Source organism: Ptychodera flava, chromosome 1 (assembly GCF_041260155.1).
Source record: "Ptychodera flava strain L36383 chromosome 1, AS_Pfla_20210202, whole genome shotgun sequence".
Classification (NCBI taxonomy): Eukaryota; Metazoa; Hemichordata; class Enteropneusta; family Ptychoderidae; genus Ptychodera; species Ptychodera flava.
In genome coordinates this window covers 49,978,752-49,999,763 of record NC_091928.1, presented here as the reverse complement: position 1 = coordinate 49,999,763, position 21,012 = coordinate 49,978,752, and the positions used below count along the sequence as shown (strand labels likewise).

Genomic DNA, 21,012 nt, shown 5'->3' with positions numbered 1-21,012 from the left:
ATACATATATTCGCTTATCCTGATCTGATTCAATCACAATATATCCATTTGCCTTTGAACAGGTTAACTTGCGATTGAGATGAAACTCCGTCTGCATTCAAGCCAACAATGCCACTGTGATTCTCAAAAACTATATGTAAGATAAACTAGGAGAATATCCATGGATACTGTCATGAAAATCTCACCTTCATCCATTTCAAAAATAAAGAGTTTGCTAAAACCCTCCACTTTCCAATAACATCGTCTTCAGCTTCGTATTAACGTTCTTGGTACAGAGCTGAACTTGGGCCTAGTTTGATTGTGAGAGGGCAGTTGACGAAGCTGTGTCGGACGTTTCAAATATTTTTGTATGACGTTTAAGTCCCGTCAGAACGCCAACAAATCGTGACATATATTTTGCATTCTGGGGGAGAGAGAGAGAGAGAGAGAGAGAGAGAGAGAGAGAGAGAGAGAGAGAGAGAGAGAGAGGAAGGGTGGGCGGATCATAGCTTGCTATCATCACACGCAACAACTTTGATGAGATAGCTCTGATCGTATTTGTTACCTTTTTAGTGTGAAACTTGTTGTCTCAGTACCACCTACAGTTTCGTAGTCATCTCCCTGCGTGTCCGAATACCAATTGATCCATATTTAGCAGTGTTGTTAAATTTTTAATGCATCTACGCGTAAACTTAACTGTAGACACCAACAATGACCGTCTTGACTTTTCCCGGAACGAGATAGTTGACTGTACTTTAAATGCTACGAAAATCAAACTTTACCTCTTCTTCATACTGTAATCGTGAGAAAAGCTGATTCGATGGCATTGTTTCCTTGGACACGGAGCTTCATCTTTATCCCAAGGATCAAATTCAAGGGGAAACAGAAGGAAACACCTTGAGGACGCGCCAAGCCACGATTGCTGAGAAGATGTCCTATAAGTGAGTTCTCATATTCGTTACTAAATGTCAGCATATCTGTGTTAAGGTGAGATAAGGTTGTATGCTCTAAAGATACCAATTAAAGTTTGGAATATCTTTGTGATTTTCTGAGTCGTGAGACACCTTCCTGGGCTTCTCAACCTCGACAATGGATTCAAATACTAGTACGTGTTCATTTCACATGATACGAGGGTCAGTAAATTATTTGCTTTGCTTTACAGTTTGTGAGGATAACCATTTAGCTCATTGCATATGTGTCTCTTAAATTCTTTCTTCATTCATTCACAGACAAAAACAACGTTGTCTGTGATTCAATCACATCCGCGCTCCATCGATAGCTCATGTACTCATTCAAAACTTTACGCACCTACTCATCATCTTTCATTACTCACTCATTAACTCATTCATCCATCCATCCATCCATCCATCCATCCATCCATCCATTCATTCATCCATCCATCCATTCATTCATCCATCCATCCATCCATCCATTCATTCATCCATCCATCCATTCATTCATCCATCCATCCATCCATCAATCCATTCATTCATCCATCCATCCATTCATTCATCCATTCATTCATCCATCCATCCATTCATTCATTCATTCATTCATTCATTCATTCATTCATTCATTCATTCATCCATTCATCCATTCATCCATCCATCCATCCATTCATTCATTCATTCATTCATTCATTCATTCATCCATTCATCCATCCATCCATCCATCCATCCATCCATTCATTCATTCATTCATTCATTCATCCATCCATCCATCCATCCATCCATCCATCCATCCATCCATCCATCCATCCATTCATTCATTCATTCATCCATTCATCCATCCATTCATCCATCCATCCATCCATCCATTCATTCATTCATTCATTCATTCATTCATTCATTCATTCATTCATTCATTCATTCATTCATTCATTCATTCATTCATTCATTCATCATTCATTCATCCATTCATCATCCATCCATCCATCCATCCATCCATTCATTCATTCATTCATCCATTCATTCATCCATTCATCCATCCATTCATTCATTCATTCATTCATTCATTCATTCATTCATTCATTCATCCATTCATTCATCCATTCATCCATCCATCCATCCATCCATCCATTCATTCATTCATTCATTCATCCATTCATCCATTCATTCATCCATCCATCCATTCATTCATTCATTCATTCATTCATTCATTCATTCATTCATTCATTCATTCATTCATTCATCCATTCATCCATCCATCCATTCATTCATTCATTCATTCATTCATTCATTCATTCATTCATTCATCCATTCATCCATCCATCCATCCATCCATTCATTCATTCATTCATCCATTCATTCATCCATTCATCCATTCATCCATTCATTCATTCATTCATTCATTCATTCATTCATTCATTCATTCATCCATCCATCCATTCATCCATCCATCCATCCATCCATCCATTCATTCATTCATTCATTCATTCATTCATTCATTCATTCATCCATTCATCCATTCATTCATCCATCCATCCATTCATTCATTCATTCATTCATTCATTCATTCATTCATTCATTCATCCATTCATCCATCCGTCCGTCCGTCCATTCATTCATCCATCCATCCATCCATCCATCCATCCATCCATCCATCCATCCATCCATCCATCCATCCATCCATCCATCCATCCATCCATCCATCCATCCATTCATCCATCCATCTATCATCATTCATTGAATCAATCACACACTCTTCGCTAGTTCTACCGCTCACTGATGCATTCATTATTCATTTATTCATCTAATTATTCATTTACTCACTTCTATTTCAGTTTGTTTATTCATACATTCATTCGTTCGTTCGTTCTCATATTCGTTCGTTCTCATACTCGTTACTACATGATGTCTAAAACTTCCGCGCAGGAAGCATGTACTTTCTAAACCGAGCAAATTCGTGTTGAATTGCAGTGACAAGATGTTCATTAGCATGAGGTCATCCATAGTTAACAGATGAATGCCATGAAATTAGCCTATTTTTAATCCGATATCATGTCGCTCTGGTCAGTCTAAGGGCAAATTGAAGTTCAGAAGGAGTTGAAGCCCTGGAGAAAGGTCAGCGAATCTGTGTTAAGGTGAGATAAGGTTGTATGCTCTAAAGATACCAATTAAAGTTTGGAACATCTTTGTGATTTTCTTAGTCGTGAGACACTTTCCTGGCCTTCTCAACCTCGACAATGGATTCAAATACTAGTACGTGTTCATTACAAATGATACGAGGGTCAGTAAATTATTTGCTTTGCTTTACAGTTTGTGAGGATAAGCATTTAGCTTATTTGTGTCTTAAATTCTGTCTTTCATAAATTCTGTCTTTCATTCATTCATTCATTCATCCATCCATCCATTCATTCATTCATTCATCTATTCATTCATTCATTCATCCATTCATCGTAGTCATTCATTCATTCATTCAATCAATCAATCCCACACTCTTTCGCTTATTCTACCGCTCACTAATGCATTCATTATTCATTTATTCATCTATTCATTTACTTACTCACTTCCACTTCAGTTTGTTTATTCATACATTCATTCGTTCGTTCGTTCGTTCGTTCATTCATTCCTTTTCAATCTATAAGTATCCTTGCAGGAGGACTACAATACGTTACATGTTGTTATGTTGTTGCATGGCACGTATTTCAAACACCATATTAGCAAGTAAGATCACGTGACTTTCAATATCCGAAAGTTGTCACATAAAGTAGCTCATTTGCATGTACGTCTGATAGATTCATTCATTCATTCATTCACTCACTCACTCACTCACTCCTTCACGTTTGTTAGGATAACTGTCAGCTAATCTACACGTACGTCTGATCAATTCATTTCCCATTCATCTATTCACTCAATCAATCATTCATTTACCCACCCACTCTCTCACTCTTTCAATCAAAATCTCTTTTGAAATGGTGTACAAGACGGATCTCATGAAACGACCTAGTTCTCAGAGTTCAGGTCCCTCTGGGCAGTCTAAGGTCAAATGGAAGTTCGCACTGAGTCAAGTCCCTGCAAAGGTCAGCGTAAGAATGAGAGTCTGCTGAGGTGTGATGAGATACGGTGTCCTAAAGGGACATTGAAAATTTGAATTATCTTTGTGTATTTCTGTGTCGTGATACAAATCTTCAAACTCACCAAAATGAATTTAATAAATTACAGAATGTTCATAATGAATGAAACGAGTGTGAAATTTATCGTATATACTGTCCTTTTGCAGTTTGCAATGGTATGACGAAGTTGTATGTATCTCTGAGAGATTCATTCATTCATTCATGCATGTATTCATTCATTTCATTCATTCATCCATCCTTGCGTTCGTGATTCATTCATTTCTGCGTTTCTTAATAATTCATTCACCAACACACTCACTCAATCGATCGATCGATCGTTTGCTCTCTCGTTCCTTCATTAACCAGTATTTATTCAAACATTTACCTATGTGGTCATCACTAAGTCACACACACGCCCTAACTCCCTTATACCCACTTCCTCACCCACACGTACATTAATTAATTCGTTCATTTAATCATTCAACAATTGTCCCACTCACTCACTCATTCATTCATTCATTCAATTAATAAATAAATCAATCAATCAATAATTCAACTGATCAAGCACTCGATCATTTATCGAAAGATAGTCAAGAACCATGGGGATTTATAGATCCTTAACCTAATAGTAAATTATGAGATCTCCCTGTTCTGTCCTTGAGCAGATCTGAAGGTGTGTTTTGTCCCCTTGTCACTCTGTCGGCGTCTTCAACATCGTGGCCAGTAGTAGTTGATTTCTATATACACAAGTGAGAGCGAGGGAGGGACGTTAATGGAAAAAATCTGCGAGGCGAGAAGTGTTGCTGTTTATTGCTATAAAAATTCCGCAGTACGACTGACAAAAACAATATCTAATTCTGATTAAAGGTAGTTCGCCCCTCGAGTTGAAAGACTTGCTCAAACTATTAGTCATTCTCTTTCGAAATCAAGGATGAAAATCAGGGATCACTGTGCTAAACATTGGCACCAGAGAAAGAAATAACCCGGTATTTCACGACATTTTTAAATTTAAGGTAGGATGCGCCTCGGGGACAGATATTCGGACTCTCAAACTTTTACAATTCTTTTCTGATATATCACTTGTAGGAGCTCATTTTCAAGCTCTTGGTGAGAGAAAAATTTCCACCGTCGTGAAAATTTTATTTTTCTCCATAGAGTTGAGAAGGAATGGGGGCCAAATTTGCACTGTGATCCCCAATGTTTATACTTTATTTTGAAAGAGAATGATTGAAAGATTCCTTAAGGAAAATTTGAGCAAAAGTTTAAGGCTTTCACTTTCGAGGCGCATACTACCTTAAAAGGGCGCCATCCTTGTGTTAGCTTCATAGCCGGGGAAAAACCTAGTTTTTTCGAAATATTCCCAAGTTCACAAAAGTAGATCGGTGAAAACTTTATTTACTGCATAAGCGTCAACCAAAAACGTATTGTAAAAGTTTGAGACCAATCTTCATTATGAAAACAATTGGTGTTTTCTTAGGGGATCTCCCATACCTTTTTCAAGCAACTAAACCCCTTAGAATTGTGTTGATTCACAAGAATGTCCAATGAGAATCAAACCTCCTTCAGTCTTACCAAATTTTAAAACACTGAAAAAAAGATACAGGATCTTTAATTTGACCGTTGCTTCAAATGATCAAATAACCGGTAAACCCCTCTCATTACCATGGTTTGGCCTAAACTTATCGTCATCAATGGCAATTTCAGACCTGTTTACAGGGAAGAGGGGTGAATAATTTTGTGCCTTCTGCTACTTGATTGCTACATTCCAAAGTTTCTTTACCGATGTTGCTATCTTAATACACAATAGAGGATGCCTAGATTTAAATTTGCAGGCCGGGAATTTATTGTCTTCAGGAATCCAATTCCAAAAGCTATAAGTTGTAAAGAGCTCGTCAACTTTACCGAATTTAGTCTGAGGTATATTTACTCTTAGCAAATTGGATAAAAAATATACTTTCCGGCGAAAAATATATGTATCTTCCAAGTTATATAGCATAGAAGGGTAGAACAACATCATAAAAAACATGTTATTCGACTATTTTATCCAGTCATTTGTATTGAATCTAATATCCTTTCATTTGATTTCATCTCTCTTCATTTTTTGTCACCAATGATCCACAAACGATCTCCCAAAAGGCCACTCCCACTCGCAAGCCATGGGCAAATGCTTCGTTTTCAAGCAAAGACGTCGAGCGTGGCGCCTCTTTAGGGAAAAATCGACACAAACACTGGGCTCTTGACGCACATCCACAAAAACGCTCGGCGCCAGCCGAAGTGTTATTCGTAGTCGAGACATGTGAACAGGGTGCGTGTACTCTGAACAAAATCAGAGAGATGTTTTAATAATCCCAACTGTGCATTTCGCTGATATTGCAGATATCAGGTGACCTCAGCTCACATGTACGAGACACGTATACGTACAAATCCTTTGACAAATCGCGACAAATGAACAAGAATTCATGAGACTAGATGAATGACGTCACTCTTCAGAAGTGTTGAGATTGAACGGTTCAGGTGAAGAGGGATTACACCTGTTTACGGGTGTCGCATTGTTTCGCCCCATGCCCCGAGGGCTGACCTTGCCCTTGATCGTCATGATCTTTCTCGCCCCACCTCGTTCAAGGCAAACTCCTCAAGCACAGATCCATTTATCAAAATCTATAGCCTTGAACTCCCTCCCCCCTTTTCCTTCAATCAAGATGCAATAGCCTGTCTGGTCCCTGACATTGACATTGTCAACTTTGGGGTTCTGGTGTTTCAACTCAGGGACCATTCACGTAAATAAGAGCTATACACATCATGTCTTTGTGGATACGGACAGATATCCAAAGATCATTTGAATGTAAACAAAGAAAATTACGTTTATTCGAAATCAGCACGTGGAATCAACAAGGACTTCCTCATGTCAGCTTCAGTCAGACATACAAGATCGCTGCCGCTTATAAGGGAATCGTAAGAACCAAAAAATATAAAAAGGAAACACACGCTATCGCACACATATACTAAGTTCGTGTGTGTATGTGTAATACATTTATAATATTTAGAGAGAGAGAGACGGAGAGAGAGACAGAGAGAGGGAGAGAGACAGAGAGAGACAGAGAGAGACAGAGAGAGGGGAGGGAGAGAGTTGTATGCATTTTATGAATGTATGCATGTAAGACGTTTATCTATTCATCTAAGTCTTACTCGTTCTCTCGTTCACTCACTTCGTCTTGGGTGGAAAATCCGTGAAATTGACAAATAGACGTCTGTCATTGAAAATCCGTGAAATTGACAAATAGACGTCTGTCATTGAAATCCGTGAAATTGACAAATAGACGTCTGTCATTGAAAATCCGTGAAATTGACAAATAGACGTCTGTCATTGAAAATCCGTGAAATTGACAAATAGACGTCTGTCATTGAAAATCCGTGAAATTGACAAATAGACGTCTGTCATTGAAAATCCGTGAAATTGACAAATAGACGTCTGTCATTGAAAATCCGTGAAATTGACAAATAGACGTCTGTCATTGAAAATCCGTGAAATTGACAAATAGACGTCTGTCATTGAAAATCCGTGAAATTGACAAATAGACGTCTGTCATTGAAAATCCGTGAAATTGACAAATAGACGTCTGTCATTGAAAATCCGTGAAATTGACAAATAGACGTCTGTCATTGACAGCGTTAAAAATTGTAGACCCTAGCAGTACCTGTTTTACTAGTGTCTGTGTGATGCCCAAATTTTCTATGATACTGGCATCAGGTTGTGACATTTCTCATTTGTACGTCCTCATTTAAAACGAGACAGAAAACCACATACATTGAAGTTACGTTGGATCAAATATTTGCATCGCTATGTGATGCCTGCAACGCTATCATCAGTATCTGTATCGCTGACTATAGGGAGACTTTGTCCCAATCGATCATTAGAAGAAATGACGGCCTGGTTTTGATCATTCGCAGACAGGTAAACAAATTGATGTTTTTACCCTGAAAACGGTGGGTTAGGGGAGCCACCGTTTTTACGCTCTCGAAACGCAGGAACCGATTCCCATGTTTCAAATAAAGACTCACTTTTAAAAGGAAGAAAGATAATTCGTTTTGGTATAATTTTTGGCACTAAATGTGGTCCTGGATCGTCTATTTCGTCCGAATATGTGTTCTACCTGGTTTAGAGAAAGGTTTACACAGCGCCCCTGGTCGTCTTCGCTGGCTACTGTCTGTCATCCGAATCTGACTCTGAGCGATGTTTTCATTTCACATTTTCCTCGTTTCAAGTCGTGACGCAGTTCGGAAGATGGTGCTTGATAAATGCTACTTGAGTAGTTTGAAGCGCAATTCTGAATTTTAGCAACATTTTTCCAATGTAACTTCAAAAAAACCGGTTCCTTTGAACTATAAAGGAACCGAACGACACGTACTGCTCATGTCTCCCATTATGGATTTACACATTACTGCGCACTAAAAAGCGCAGAAGTCGTTCACAGTTGACAGTCTACAGCCCCTAAGATCCCGTGCTCCCTTGAGAGATTAGCCGCGTCGACGTGGAGGTATTACACGCGCCCTCACTGCATCCAGCCAACAAGCCCTCCTCGATAGTGTTTCGTCAGTGAATACAAAATAGGCAGTGTGTATTCATTCGAGGTCAGTTCACTGGTTTACCATACAAAGGAGGATAAAAAAGATCGTCGTGTTCACTCATCTAGCATCCAACGAGACAACGGCAGAGGCAAGTCGATGCTAGCATCGGAAGCTATTACAAGTTCAGCGAAGAGAAGACAAGCAGCATAGCCACGCTATCCGAGCGCCCACAGCGAGTCTCGTTCCCCACATTCGCGGTGTGTGTGCGCGCACGGAACAAATTAGGAACTCGGAGCTTTCTATAGCAAAAGACGGACTCTAAGTGAACATCAATACCGGGCAACAAAACACCTATTCAGAGAACACTGAAGACTTGATTAGCGGCGACACGACACTTATCTCGAGAACACTGCTACTTGGATTGAATTGTCCTCAGCTCACAGAGCTGGGTTCTGAAGTCAAGGGATAAAATCGCCTGTTTGCTGGCCTGGATAAACTCACCTTGCAATCCGCTGAAGGAGCTCGGGGCAGACAAGATAGAGACGAGGGAATCCAGCCGCAAGAGTCGGTGACAGTCCTTTGAACTTGATCGATGCGGATATAAATTTGAGCAAGGCAAAGAACAAGCAGAAGTTGTTCCCAGAACTGCCATTTATTTGTTTTGTATATTTCAAAAACAGGCTGACACTCTTAAGGTTTTCCGTGTTCTTGCTCCGTGCACGAAGCAAAGCATCGAACGCCCGACAATGCCGGTCACCAACTCCAGTGTCAAGCGGTCGCACACCGTCAACGGCAATGTGAACTCTAACGCCAAGACCATCAGCACCAAGTCAATGAACAATAACAACAGCCCGAAAGTGAGCCCAAGAAATCAGCGATCGGGCAAAATCGGCAAACCGTATCACATCGTGGTGCTCGGAGCCGCGGGCGTCGGGAAATCTGGTGAGTCACAAATTAAAAATGCTATATCTAGTTGACAAAACATACACGTAGGTATAGCTTAGTGACTGAAATACTGAACAGGGTTTAAAGTTAGAAAGTCTTCTTATGTTAAAGAGCGTTCTTAGCTATTTATTGCCGTACATTAAGGGGCGATTATAAAACCTTGGGTCAAAACACTTTCGTTGTGGGCAATATAGTGACTTGTGCGTCGGATGTAACGGGTGTAGTAAGTTTGTGCTCAAGCAAAACAAATTAGCCCAAATTATCTTGTTAATTTATATATTAATAGCGCATCATCGAATGCCAGACGTCTTCTTCGTAGTCTTTTGTACTGATACACGCTCCTTTTTGTGCAAGGCGACTGATCTCTGTGATTTTAATTTGCTTAGCACTGCCTCAACATCTGATCCCCAGTCTAATGAATATACTCGGTGCGTGAAACGACACGCTCCTCAACGGGCGAGTCGAAAGTCATATCAATACAGCGTAACTCCCATTGAGTGGACAAAACCACCGGCATGTCACCGAAGTTGTAACCCTTTCAACGGCTGGCTTAACAAGTAAACGGACTCCAATTGTCTCTCGACATTCCCCGTATCGCATAACGACATACCACAGCGGCTCACTTTAGTTGTCAAGTTGATATGCTTATTTTTCTTTATTTTTAGCTTTTTTAGTGTAGTAATTTATTTGAAATTGTCGGATGTACTCATCTGAGAAACATCAGATGCCTGTCGTCTATTATTAGCAATGTCTCCACCCTCGCAAGACATGGTCTAATTCCAGCATTTTATTTTCTGAGTGAAGAGGCAGGTCTATCACTCCGCTAAACCTGTTGTCTCGTAAAGTTACCATTCAAGGAACAAGACGAGCAAGTAATCGTGGCTTATTTCATTTTTTTTAACATTGAGAACTTTGTGTAGACGTTTCCGGTATGGATGAAACCACCCAAACAATACGGAACAAAAGAGACGAAGTTATAATACTCTTCTCACTAATACGCCCGGATCACAAGATGCCGCGTCGCTAAATGAGTTGAAAAGTAATATTAGCTGGTGTCGACCTTCAGATACAAGGGTCAACGAACCGTCCATCATCAAATGACGTTATATTAAGAGATCTATCACAGATCCACTGTATGCGACCTCAATACAATTGTCATTGAAAAGGCAAAATAGCCGACTTGGGATCGCACTTTCGTTTTTTCCCCTGTGAATTAAAAAAATGAATGATCTCTAGGAGCTTTACAATGGCGCCCTAGGTATCACAAGATACAATTCATTGAAATGGTGGGCGTGTATGGCAGGAAGCGGACAGCGGACTACTGGGAAGAAATGTCAGATTTAGTAACACGTAGAAAGACAAATAAATTTGTATCATTTATAGTTTGCTGCCTAATAATTTATCAAGTGCGGTAGGCGGTTATGTATATGTGTGTATGTGTGTACACATGAGTGAGTGCGTATGTCTGTATTAAAGTTCATGTATATATGTATGTATTAATGTATGTATGCACGCATGCATGCATGCATGCATGCATGTCTGTCTGTCTGTCTGTCTGTCTGTATGTATGTATGTATGTATGTATGTATGTATGTATGTATGTATGTATGTATGTATGTATGTGGGTATTTGTGTATGTGTGTATATGTGCACGTATCTAATGATATATACATTTAGGTAGGTAGGTAGGTAGGTAGGTAGGTAGGTAGGTAGGTCTAGTAGGTAGGTAGTATACATTGCAAATGTCGATGGATGAATGAGTTGATGAATGAATAAATAGGAAGAAGAGCTGACAAATATTTGTCAGTGTGTAGGCTTCTATGTGTTTCTGACGTTGCTACGTGCGGTGATGTTTGGCTGAACAAGTGCAGACATGCAGATTAGCAAACTGAAGTAATTCAAGTAAAGCGCATTCAGACTGACGGGGGTTGAAGATCCGACCGCGTTTCTTTCCGTTATTACAAAATAAATGTCGTTCTCGAACGCAAGCAGGGTGGGGCAGTTGTCATCGCTTCCCAGTACGTGCCCGGCACATCCGAGAACAATTTTATCGCCAGAGTTAGTTAGGCTATCACGAGAATTCGAAGGCCAGATATGCAATCAGTCTGGGCAGTTATTAAATTTGCAACAGGCTGTATAAGCCTCAGGCCCACAGAGCAACAAACTCTACTGTAAACGTTAACACTAACATATACATTTTCCAAGCATCGTGGAATAACATATCACTTTATTTTCTTGAATTTACGGCTTTTAATTTCGCCCCGACGGTCAACGAGCCTTACGTTTGTAATTCATTACAGGAGGGTCACGGCCTCAATAAAACAATAGCTGCCGGCTGGGTTTGATGAACAGAGTATGTAGAACGTTAGGAGTATTTGATTGAAGTGGGTACGTATCTTGAGATGGGACGGTAGTCAGCGCCGCCGTTTTAATATCAACCTCCAGGACTCAGACATCAGTTCGAGCGGTAACAAGACAGTTCGTGCCCGCCGGCGACGATCCCACCGTCTGAGAAACTGCAGTTCCTGAGCAAGGGATCAAGTGGGACCTTCGCGGTCGATATGAAGCCGAGAAAAACAAAATCAGAATGGATGTCTTCATTTCTGTTCCAGAGCGCATGCGCACTTTCATCGTAACAGTGCGCTGTTGTTTGATGAAGCACAGTAAAATTGTTTTTACTCTTGGATGTTTTCCGAAAAGCTAGCCAAGAAATGATGGATTACATAGAAAGGGTTCTATTTGCCTGTAAACAGTGATGTCTTTGTAATAAATAGAGTGACCGAGAAAGCACATTTTTGATCGCACGTCCGACTTCCTGACGCGGATCTGTCTTGTGACATGAAGACACATGAAAACATCGTCAATGTTAAGAGATTCAGGTCGCTGAAAGGTCAGAGGGTTGACCGACCAGTGTTTCATTGATTGTTTGACTCTCACTCTTCAAACTCAGCAAGTACACGGCCAATTACTGTATGCACGCCCCCACCCCCATCGTGGAGGGACCGTGCTGTACGATAGCATTTCAGAGGTATCGGAAGATGACACAAAGAGAGTAACTCAGACGAATAAACAAGCAGACATACTCTAGTAGCCACGCAGAGAGATAGACACACTGAGGCGGACACACAAACAGATAGACAGAGACACAGGTACGCAGGCAGACACACACAGACACACACACAGATACACACACAGAGCTAAGATTGTGGCATATCAGTGATGTGAACTTACAGTATCTTGTGATCGTGAAGCTCACTCAGATCTCATGATCAGATAGTTTTACAAAATCATCATAACATCATTTCGTCAGTAAAGCACAGCATTTATTCCAGACGCCGTGCTTGTAATCCATGCTCACGGGAAACCGACCGTGCCATAATACATAAATAAAGAAGACATTTGCACAATACAACTCACTCAACGCGAAGTCATTGACGTGAACTTAGCCCCAGTACTCTAAGGCCAGGGTCATTTTCAACCGCGTTTTGGTTTCTTTTGTCCAATTAAGCACTATTGTTTCGGCTTTCGCAATAGACCTATTCAAAATTCATGGCACTTTTATCCCCCAAATAAACAACATTAAATTCCATTAGGTTCCCAATCCCCTACTCACTCCAAGTTGCATCCAAGTAAGTGTGTCTGATCGTGGGAACATTTTTGGACATGCAAAATATTTAGTCCCAAATGGTTCATTGCTATTCAGTCGTGTCTAGCAATCACGTGATTGTTGACAGGAAGGCTTTTAATCTTCTGACAAGTATAATAATTGTTTGCATGAAATGATGAGGTGATTTACAAAACTGTCAACTTTCACTGCGCCCATGGGGCACTTGATCAAAATCCAAAACAGACTCTGTATTGTAATAATTATCTCAGACCGCACGCACTGTAAACAATACTCTCTCCCCATTTATGTCACCAACTGTACTGCGCTGACATGTTACCGTGACTGACAAGTGTGCGCCTCCAATCGCGTAAGACCGGTAGTTAAGAGAGTCCGGACTGCGTAACACTAGAAGCAATGTCGCGGAAAAAGCGATAACATTTCAGGGCACATGTCGGTCACATACGATATCTGCAGTTTTAGAATCTCAAGACCTTAACCGCTTTTAAGCGCGAAACTCGAAAATCGTCGCAGCATGAACGTTAGCCCGATAGTCAACAGAGTCCGAACTGCGTAACACCAGGAGCATTGTTGCTAAAAGTGACGAAATTTAACGAGAAACATAGGTTACGATGGTGAAAGAGATGGTACCACACAGTCGATACTAATCCCTTGTAATCGGCAATGATATACGGCCAGTAAGCCTCGTTGGTTGCGGTCAATAATAAACACTTCGAAAGGTAGAAAGTAATTCACGCTGTTATAATATCGTCGGTGCGTTGACCTCGGGAACTTTAAGGAGTGATTAATTGCGGTTGACCTGCCAGCCAAAATATAGCTTTCCCTCCGGTATTTACCTCCCTAATGGATTCCAATATACTAAACAATGGACGAACAATGATCCCGGCTCTTTGAACCTTTTTGTGGCGGTCTGCGGTAGCTTTGAGTTCCGCATGCAATGTATCACAGTCCCTCCACAGAGGAGCCGTCACACTTTCTCACATCGCTCCTCTTTGTTCTGGAGCAAGTGTGATGATTTCGCTTTACCGAATGTGACTTACGGTTTGACTGAATTGATAATCGCCTCGTCTTTTTATTTGGTCACCGCCCATAAGATGAATACGAGACAGACAGACAAACAGACAGACGGACAGACAGACAAACTGACAGACAGACAGACAGACAGACAGACAGATGGGGAAGAAGGGAAGAGGGAGGGAATGAATGGTAGAGTGTGGGGAATAGAGAGAGATAGATACACATATCAAAAGACAGCAGACAGACAGACAGACAGGTAGGTAGACAGTGTCAGAGACAGAGGCAGAAGCAAAGAGAAAATTGAAAGTACCCTATTGTGAATTTCCCAGTCAAAGTAATTGTTCCCGTCTAAGTCTTGTTAAGGTCTCAATTACAAACAAACAAACATGGATTAACATAAGCTGCAAATTGGCATGGACTCAGATTTGACGTAGACTGTGCTCATCAACAAGGATGGAAGCCTTAAATTTCGGGTCATCAAGCCATTTAAGCCCTGCTTCTGACAGTACATTATTGATATTTACAGAGACACCATGACCCCCCTTCATTATTATCACTGTCCGGGAAAGTATACAATCGTCTATAGAACTATCTACAAAAGTCAGATGCATTAAGGACAGTCGACAAGTGTTTACGAAATCACATGTCAAATACGGTTATAAATAAACTGGAATCACAGCCTCCAATTTTGCAACATCCTTCCGCAGCCGTCAAATTTAACTGCACCGGGCTCCTGACATAAATATCACAATGATCGTGACTTCCGTTTCTGTACACAGCTCAGTTAATTGACAAATCCCTTGATTTCAAGGGAGGAAGACACGAATGGACAGTCCTTCATTAATGTCACGATCCTCTTCAACATTCTTTGGATTGGTAACACTTTAATTGACAGTGACGGTTGAAGGGAAACCATTTGATAGTGCCTCGCTCTGGGCAAACCAGATTATAAAGACACTATGGGATAGCCAGATCACTTGATCGCCTATTTCAAGGCAATGAGATACATGTTCAGGGTCTCACGACAGGAAATGTTAGATTTCACAATTATTATGAGTGAGTCCTATGATAATAAAGTGTATGAATTACAACACATCATGCAACGCTTTGTTCGATATCTGTAACTTGAAGGAATTAATGTTACATGAATATTGTTATGATCACGTGTTCATGTCAGTTGAGCACGTGATCATAACAATCTTCATGTACCTTTCATTCCTTCAATTTGCATATAAAATTCCTTCATTGTGATTTCGGATGAAGGGGGAGGGGAGAGAGAGAAAGAGGGAGGGAGGGAGAAGGTGGATAGAGACAGAGACAGAGGCATACAGACAGACAGTTAGACAGAGACTGTGGTAAGTAGAGAAGACACAGACATACATGTACAGATAGGCGGACAATACAGATACAGGATGCACAGGGAGAAATGGACAGATATAGTAAGATACATGAAAACGCAAACAGGGACAAGGAGAAAGGCTTGTATTTGGCAATCATCCAAAATTCAAATTTTTGAAATCGCTTTCATAATCATATTGCAAAAATACGTCTTTAGGACTTGCAATCGTTTACGTTCGACAAAATGACACGGAACACAAAACAAAATCAAAACAGCATAGTTGCGTGGGACTGAATATCAAAGTCTACTGGATTGTATGGAAAATCTTGACCAAGAGTTCCGAGGTGAATGGGAACGTCCTGGTCAAACTGCAACTCCGGACGCTCACCATTGTGCAAAGCTAAATAGGTTTAATCTCCTTGTTTGCTTGCCGATGTTCCTGGGAGCAACAGAATGAGGGGAAGGGTTTTGTTTGGACTTTATTATATCAACCTTGCAAACGTCAAAATAAATGTTCATCATCTCACGTAACTTAATGACAAGTTAGCACTTAGTAGACTCAGGAGACTTGTCTTTTCATTTGAAAGAAGAAATATACATTGAAGCCCCCATCCCCACCCCCCAAGTAGACGTGGTTATTCTTTATTGTATTTTTGTCCTCTTTTAAATGCTCTGCGTCTTTTATACTACAGGGCATTAATCTCATCGACGAGCATTTGATCCGAACTCTTACAATGGCCACTTGTTGTATCAGCAAAGGCCACGAACTCCCGGCTCGCCTCGTTTAAACTCAGAACACTTAAAGCCCCTGTGCGCTTAAAAGAATGACTAGCTGATTCTTTTCAAATTGAGGACAAGTCTTGATAACAAAACTACTCGGAAAGTACCACGAGAAAGCTATCTCTATTTGATTTTGCATCACAAGAAGGTGAATTCCGATACATAGTGCTTCAAAAACCGTTCCGTACGCAGTGGCTCTCCAGTGCATGCCGGGAGTCTAAGCTGGCTACGTGGGAGCTCAGGAAAGACTCCCTAAGCTGGTTATGTTTTGAAGCAGTGGCCTGTCTTCTCAATATCCTTGTAAAACAGTCAACAAACCAATGAACATAAAGGATTCTGTAAATGTAATTCTTGTACGATAGAGGTTTAATCTGTTTTTCTTACACACGCGAATCCAGTTCGTGTTGTTAAAAGTACTGATTGGGTTTTCCTGTTCTTCCAACGATTTGACGGATTAAATGATCGAAGAAATTACAAATACGACAATCAAAGCCCTGAACGGGCTGTTGACTTTGATATACGTAATGCAGTAAAACAAGGACATGCACTTTGTGTCTGCTAAGTTTCATATGCGTAAAAAGGACAAACGAGGACACGTATTTTGTGCCTCCTATAGGCAAAGAAACTGCATCGTTATCTATGGAACTTTCATCATCGTCATCAGAAATATCACAACAACAACAACAACAACAACAACAACAACACAACAGCAGCAGCATCACTATCGTGGCAACATCATATCATTGTCATTAATAGCAGCGTGATATGCAGATTTCGTATCCACTGTGCATGACCTCCATTCATTCTAGCTTTCTCTGATTTAAAAAATTGAACCAAAAATAACTACAGTATTTATTTGTACCAAATAGAGGATAAGTTTAACTCGGGAAAGCCAGGCATCTCAAAGTTTTCGGTGAACAAAGCAACCAGGTTCACCTTTTGTTTAAATCTGATCAGTTCAGGTTGTATTAAATAAAAGTATAGGAAATTAAACCCTAAGGCACAGTAATTCTCCCTCTTATCTTGCGATGTCCTTTACTGAATTCCAAATTGATAAGCAGTTCAAATTTCCAGCTCCGTATCGTTAGACAAGTCGTGCTCTTGACAGCTCACATAACACGGCTCCGTGCAGTCCTCGAGTTCGGTTGATGAAACATGCAACAGGATTGTCGGGATGTAATCTTGCGCGATTGCAGCGGAGTGACAAGCAGTGTTGAGTTACTGTAGATGGCTATGTCAGAAAGTTGAAATCCGATTTCTTTCGGGGGAGTAATTTTCTTACCATGTTCTTGGCCTGCTATGGACACGTGCAAAGTTTATCGATCAGTTCAACCCATATAAACTATTATTACGTTTGTATAAGTATCCAAGGAATTTTGCTGTTATTTTTTCTTCATGGCCGTATGCAATCATATCTGTTCATTATCACCATATATCGAGGAACTTGATAGCATATCGTACCTCGCGGATGTTCAAAATAAAAGTTATACGTCAAGAATTGCTTTGTTTGCGTGGAACATCCTGTCCGAAAAATGTAAACATGTGAATTGCGGACAATCAGAAAGCTATGCTACTTTTAATTCATTTTTTTAGGAAGAAACAGAGGCAACTGCATGTAATTAGATACGCCAAAGTTCGACTTTTACACGATTAACATAATTGACCCTTTAGACGACAGACAGACAGACAGACAGATTGACGGACGGACGGACGGACGGATGTATGAACAGACAGACAGAAAAACATATGCATACAGACAGACAGACAGACAGACTGACGTAATTGACCCTTCACTCATAAAGATTGAAAGCCAAATAAACAACATTTCGGAACTATTGGCAGCAATGCATTCTCCTTAGAAGGTCACGCTTCCAATTTACAAGTATCATTATGACTACTCTGGCAGCAAGCTGTCAACATTACGAAGAAAATCCAATGGCTTGGGATCACACGTGTGCTCATCCCTGATAAGGGTTTGTTGTGTCAATGACGTAGCACGAATTCCCAGTACAAAACCACCCTCGAATGTGTCGCTGTACACTACACGCCCTGATCTTAGTTTATGACTGATTATTGATAACTGCTTCTGACAGTGAAAGACATACTTTTGCTGAATCAGTCCTCAAGGAAACTTTCAACCATCCTCTTTCAAAATCGATCAAGAATAAAAATTGGGGTCACCTCACAAATTTTGGTACGGTATTAGATAAACAAATTACCCAAGATTGAATGATATTTGAAATGCACTATGGCCACCATCCCATGTGAACTCTGTAGAAAAAAAACAAAATTTTCGATTTCCAAAAAACTCAGAAGGTGAAAACATTTTTTACTCCACAGCCTTAAAATGAGCCCCTACAAGCGGTAGACCATGCAGACAAATATTGGAAAAATGTAAGCGTCCGGATTTCTGCCCCCAAGGCGCATTCTACCTTAACGATGCATTTGAAACAGGGTTTGTGCTGAGTTTACACTTTTCCCTTTAAGTGGAAGCAGACCTAAATAATGACGGAGATCTTTGGTCAGAATTTTCCACATTGGGTTGAAACAGAAATGGTAAACAGTTCGCCGTGTGTCAAGCCAGGGTTACCATAGGAGGATACAATCTCAAATCGACTGAAACACATGATCATTGAGCTCTACCTCGGTCCTTGATATTGTAATAAAACAGCTCTCGCGGTGTATTCACCGGCATCAGACACAAAACAATTGGCACAACGTTCACCTCTCTGTTATGGAAGAAAGCTTGCAAGGTATCATTGGAGGAAAGAAAGTTTGTAAGGTATGTGTCTGGAGGGATGCGCATATGGTTTACTGCTCAGAGTTATAGAATTACAATGTATTGACCATCTCTTGTTTATCGTAGAATGAATAAAATGTTGATAATTACGATCTCTCTGTGTCCATTTACTGAGAAGTTCGGTCAAGATAAAAGGAACAGATATTTGAATAGCGGGATGGAGTATAGCATTGGAGTGATGGGAGTTGCTAGATTTGTAAACAGTAATGATTTATAGATCCCGACGATGAGCTGTGTTATTAATTTCATTTGAATGGAACTGTTGGTACATTAAAAATGAATGCCAATCAGAATTCGTGTGATAACCTCAGTGGTTTGTGGATATCCAGAATGTGTCAAAGGTATCAAAATGGCGCCAATATTTCTCAGTTACATAAAATGTAATGTCCTGATCTTTGTCGTAGTACGAGCACCTGTGATAATTTTCCATGTTGTCTAGTTATCATAGATGATAAAACTGAATACGATTCGAGGTTGAATCACCGACGTAATTGCGTGAATTCGAAAATGAATCCAATTTTTTCACGTAATTGACGATTTACAGAAAATTCAAACCACGAAAAAAGACAGAAAATTTATTAGACAAAAAGTTACCCTTATGCGGTTGCTAAAATATGTGCCAGACCTGTTTTCTACGCATGCGTGAGACCTGTTCAAGCGTCCGACTGTCTGTCTTTGGCTTTCTTAGTCTTCAATCAGCCCTCTTCCGACATTTTGTCGGTTTTCCAATCTCTATATAGCTTTATGTCTGCCTGTATACATAAATTAATGTACTCTGCATTCCCCTGAGACGGTGAGGGTGGACGATGAATGAATCGGCGGGCATCTAGCAAGTAGCTGCTGATGAATAGATGACTATGTGGGCGGGAAAATGTGCTCATATATGTGAGTAATTCGTGAAGATAGGTAGAAGAAACACAAAGGCATCGTTGTGATTTCTATAACGCTGCCCAATCATTTCAAAAAAGTTTCATACTTTGTTGAAAATATGAAATATGCATTCCCTGTGTAAAAAGGTCAGCCATAAATTTCTTTGCAAACCACTTTACCTACTGCCCTAAAATGAAAAACTTTGGGCTCCCAGAAAGGAGTCCCGACCTTCTATAACATCTTAAGAGGTCGACGTCCGTTACGCTCGACACGATGATCGGTCACCGAATACCTTGACCACGCACTGACCAGAGAACTGCAGTGTGCGGGTTCATGATCACGGGCTCGAACACAAACCACCCGTTGCAAAAAAGTGTTATCAGATGAAAAGATAAAACTATAACCTTATCTGGAGTGAATGTCAAATGAGAACCTCTCGATGATGGATGAATGACGCGATCTCTGCCTTGCCAATGACAAGACTTCAAAACGTGCCATTTTTATCCGTAATTTATGGGGATATTAGTTTACCCTAGGTAAATAACAATATTATTGCTTCCTGCAATTTGCTTTTCCAAGACACTGAATAATTTTCTCTATAACGAGATTTCTAGCATCACCGTCTTGAACTACTGACCGTATTTTGAACTCGATATTTTCGAAATTGAATACAAAAGCCAGTAAGATAGACTGTTGCCATAAGAAAACGTCAAAAATAGAAAAAAATTATGAAAATATTACCATTTTCAGCTAACTGCAAGTTTTTTGGAGTCAATTTGAAAACACATAACAATATGGGTGCCTATAATATCGTGTTTTCGTAAGAATCAATAGTAAAGTTATGTCTTCCATATTGAAAGGCGGTCAGTTGAATTTCAAAGTTTGTAGATTTAGAGTAACTGAGCTATGTGATACGAAAATTAACGTTTAATGGTTTTGAAGGGGACACACGTGAACATTCAGTAGCAGATCTAGAGTTTTTTGGTGCGCGTATTTCTCCAGGGGTGTCCATGAATCGTAGTGGTTAATGACAACTT

At 40.2% G+C, this 21,012-nt stretch overlaps 1 protein-coding gene across 1 annotated transcript in view; it reads left to right on the top strand.

Annotated features, from left to right (window-relative positions):
* The first annotated feature begins 8,501 nt into the window (after nt 1–8,501).
* Nucleotides 8,502–21,012, top strand: part of LOC139140369 (ras-like protein rasD) — a 37,275-nt gene continuing 24,764 nt past the window's right edge. Inside the window, exon 1 of the mRNA XM_070709579.1 lies at nt 8,502–9,541. Within this exon, the coding sequence (XP_070565680.1) occupies nt 9,346–9,541 (196 nt within the window). The 5' untranslated portion in view covers nt 8,502–9,345. The remainder of the gene's footprint in view (nt 9,542–21,012) is intronic.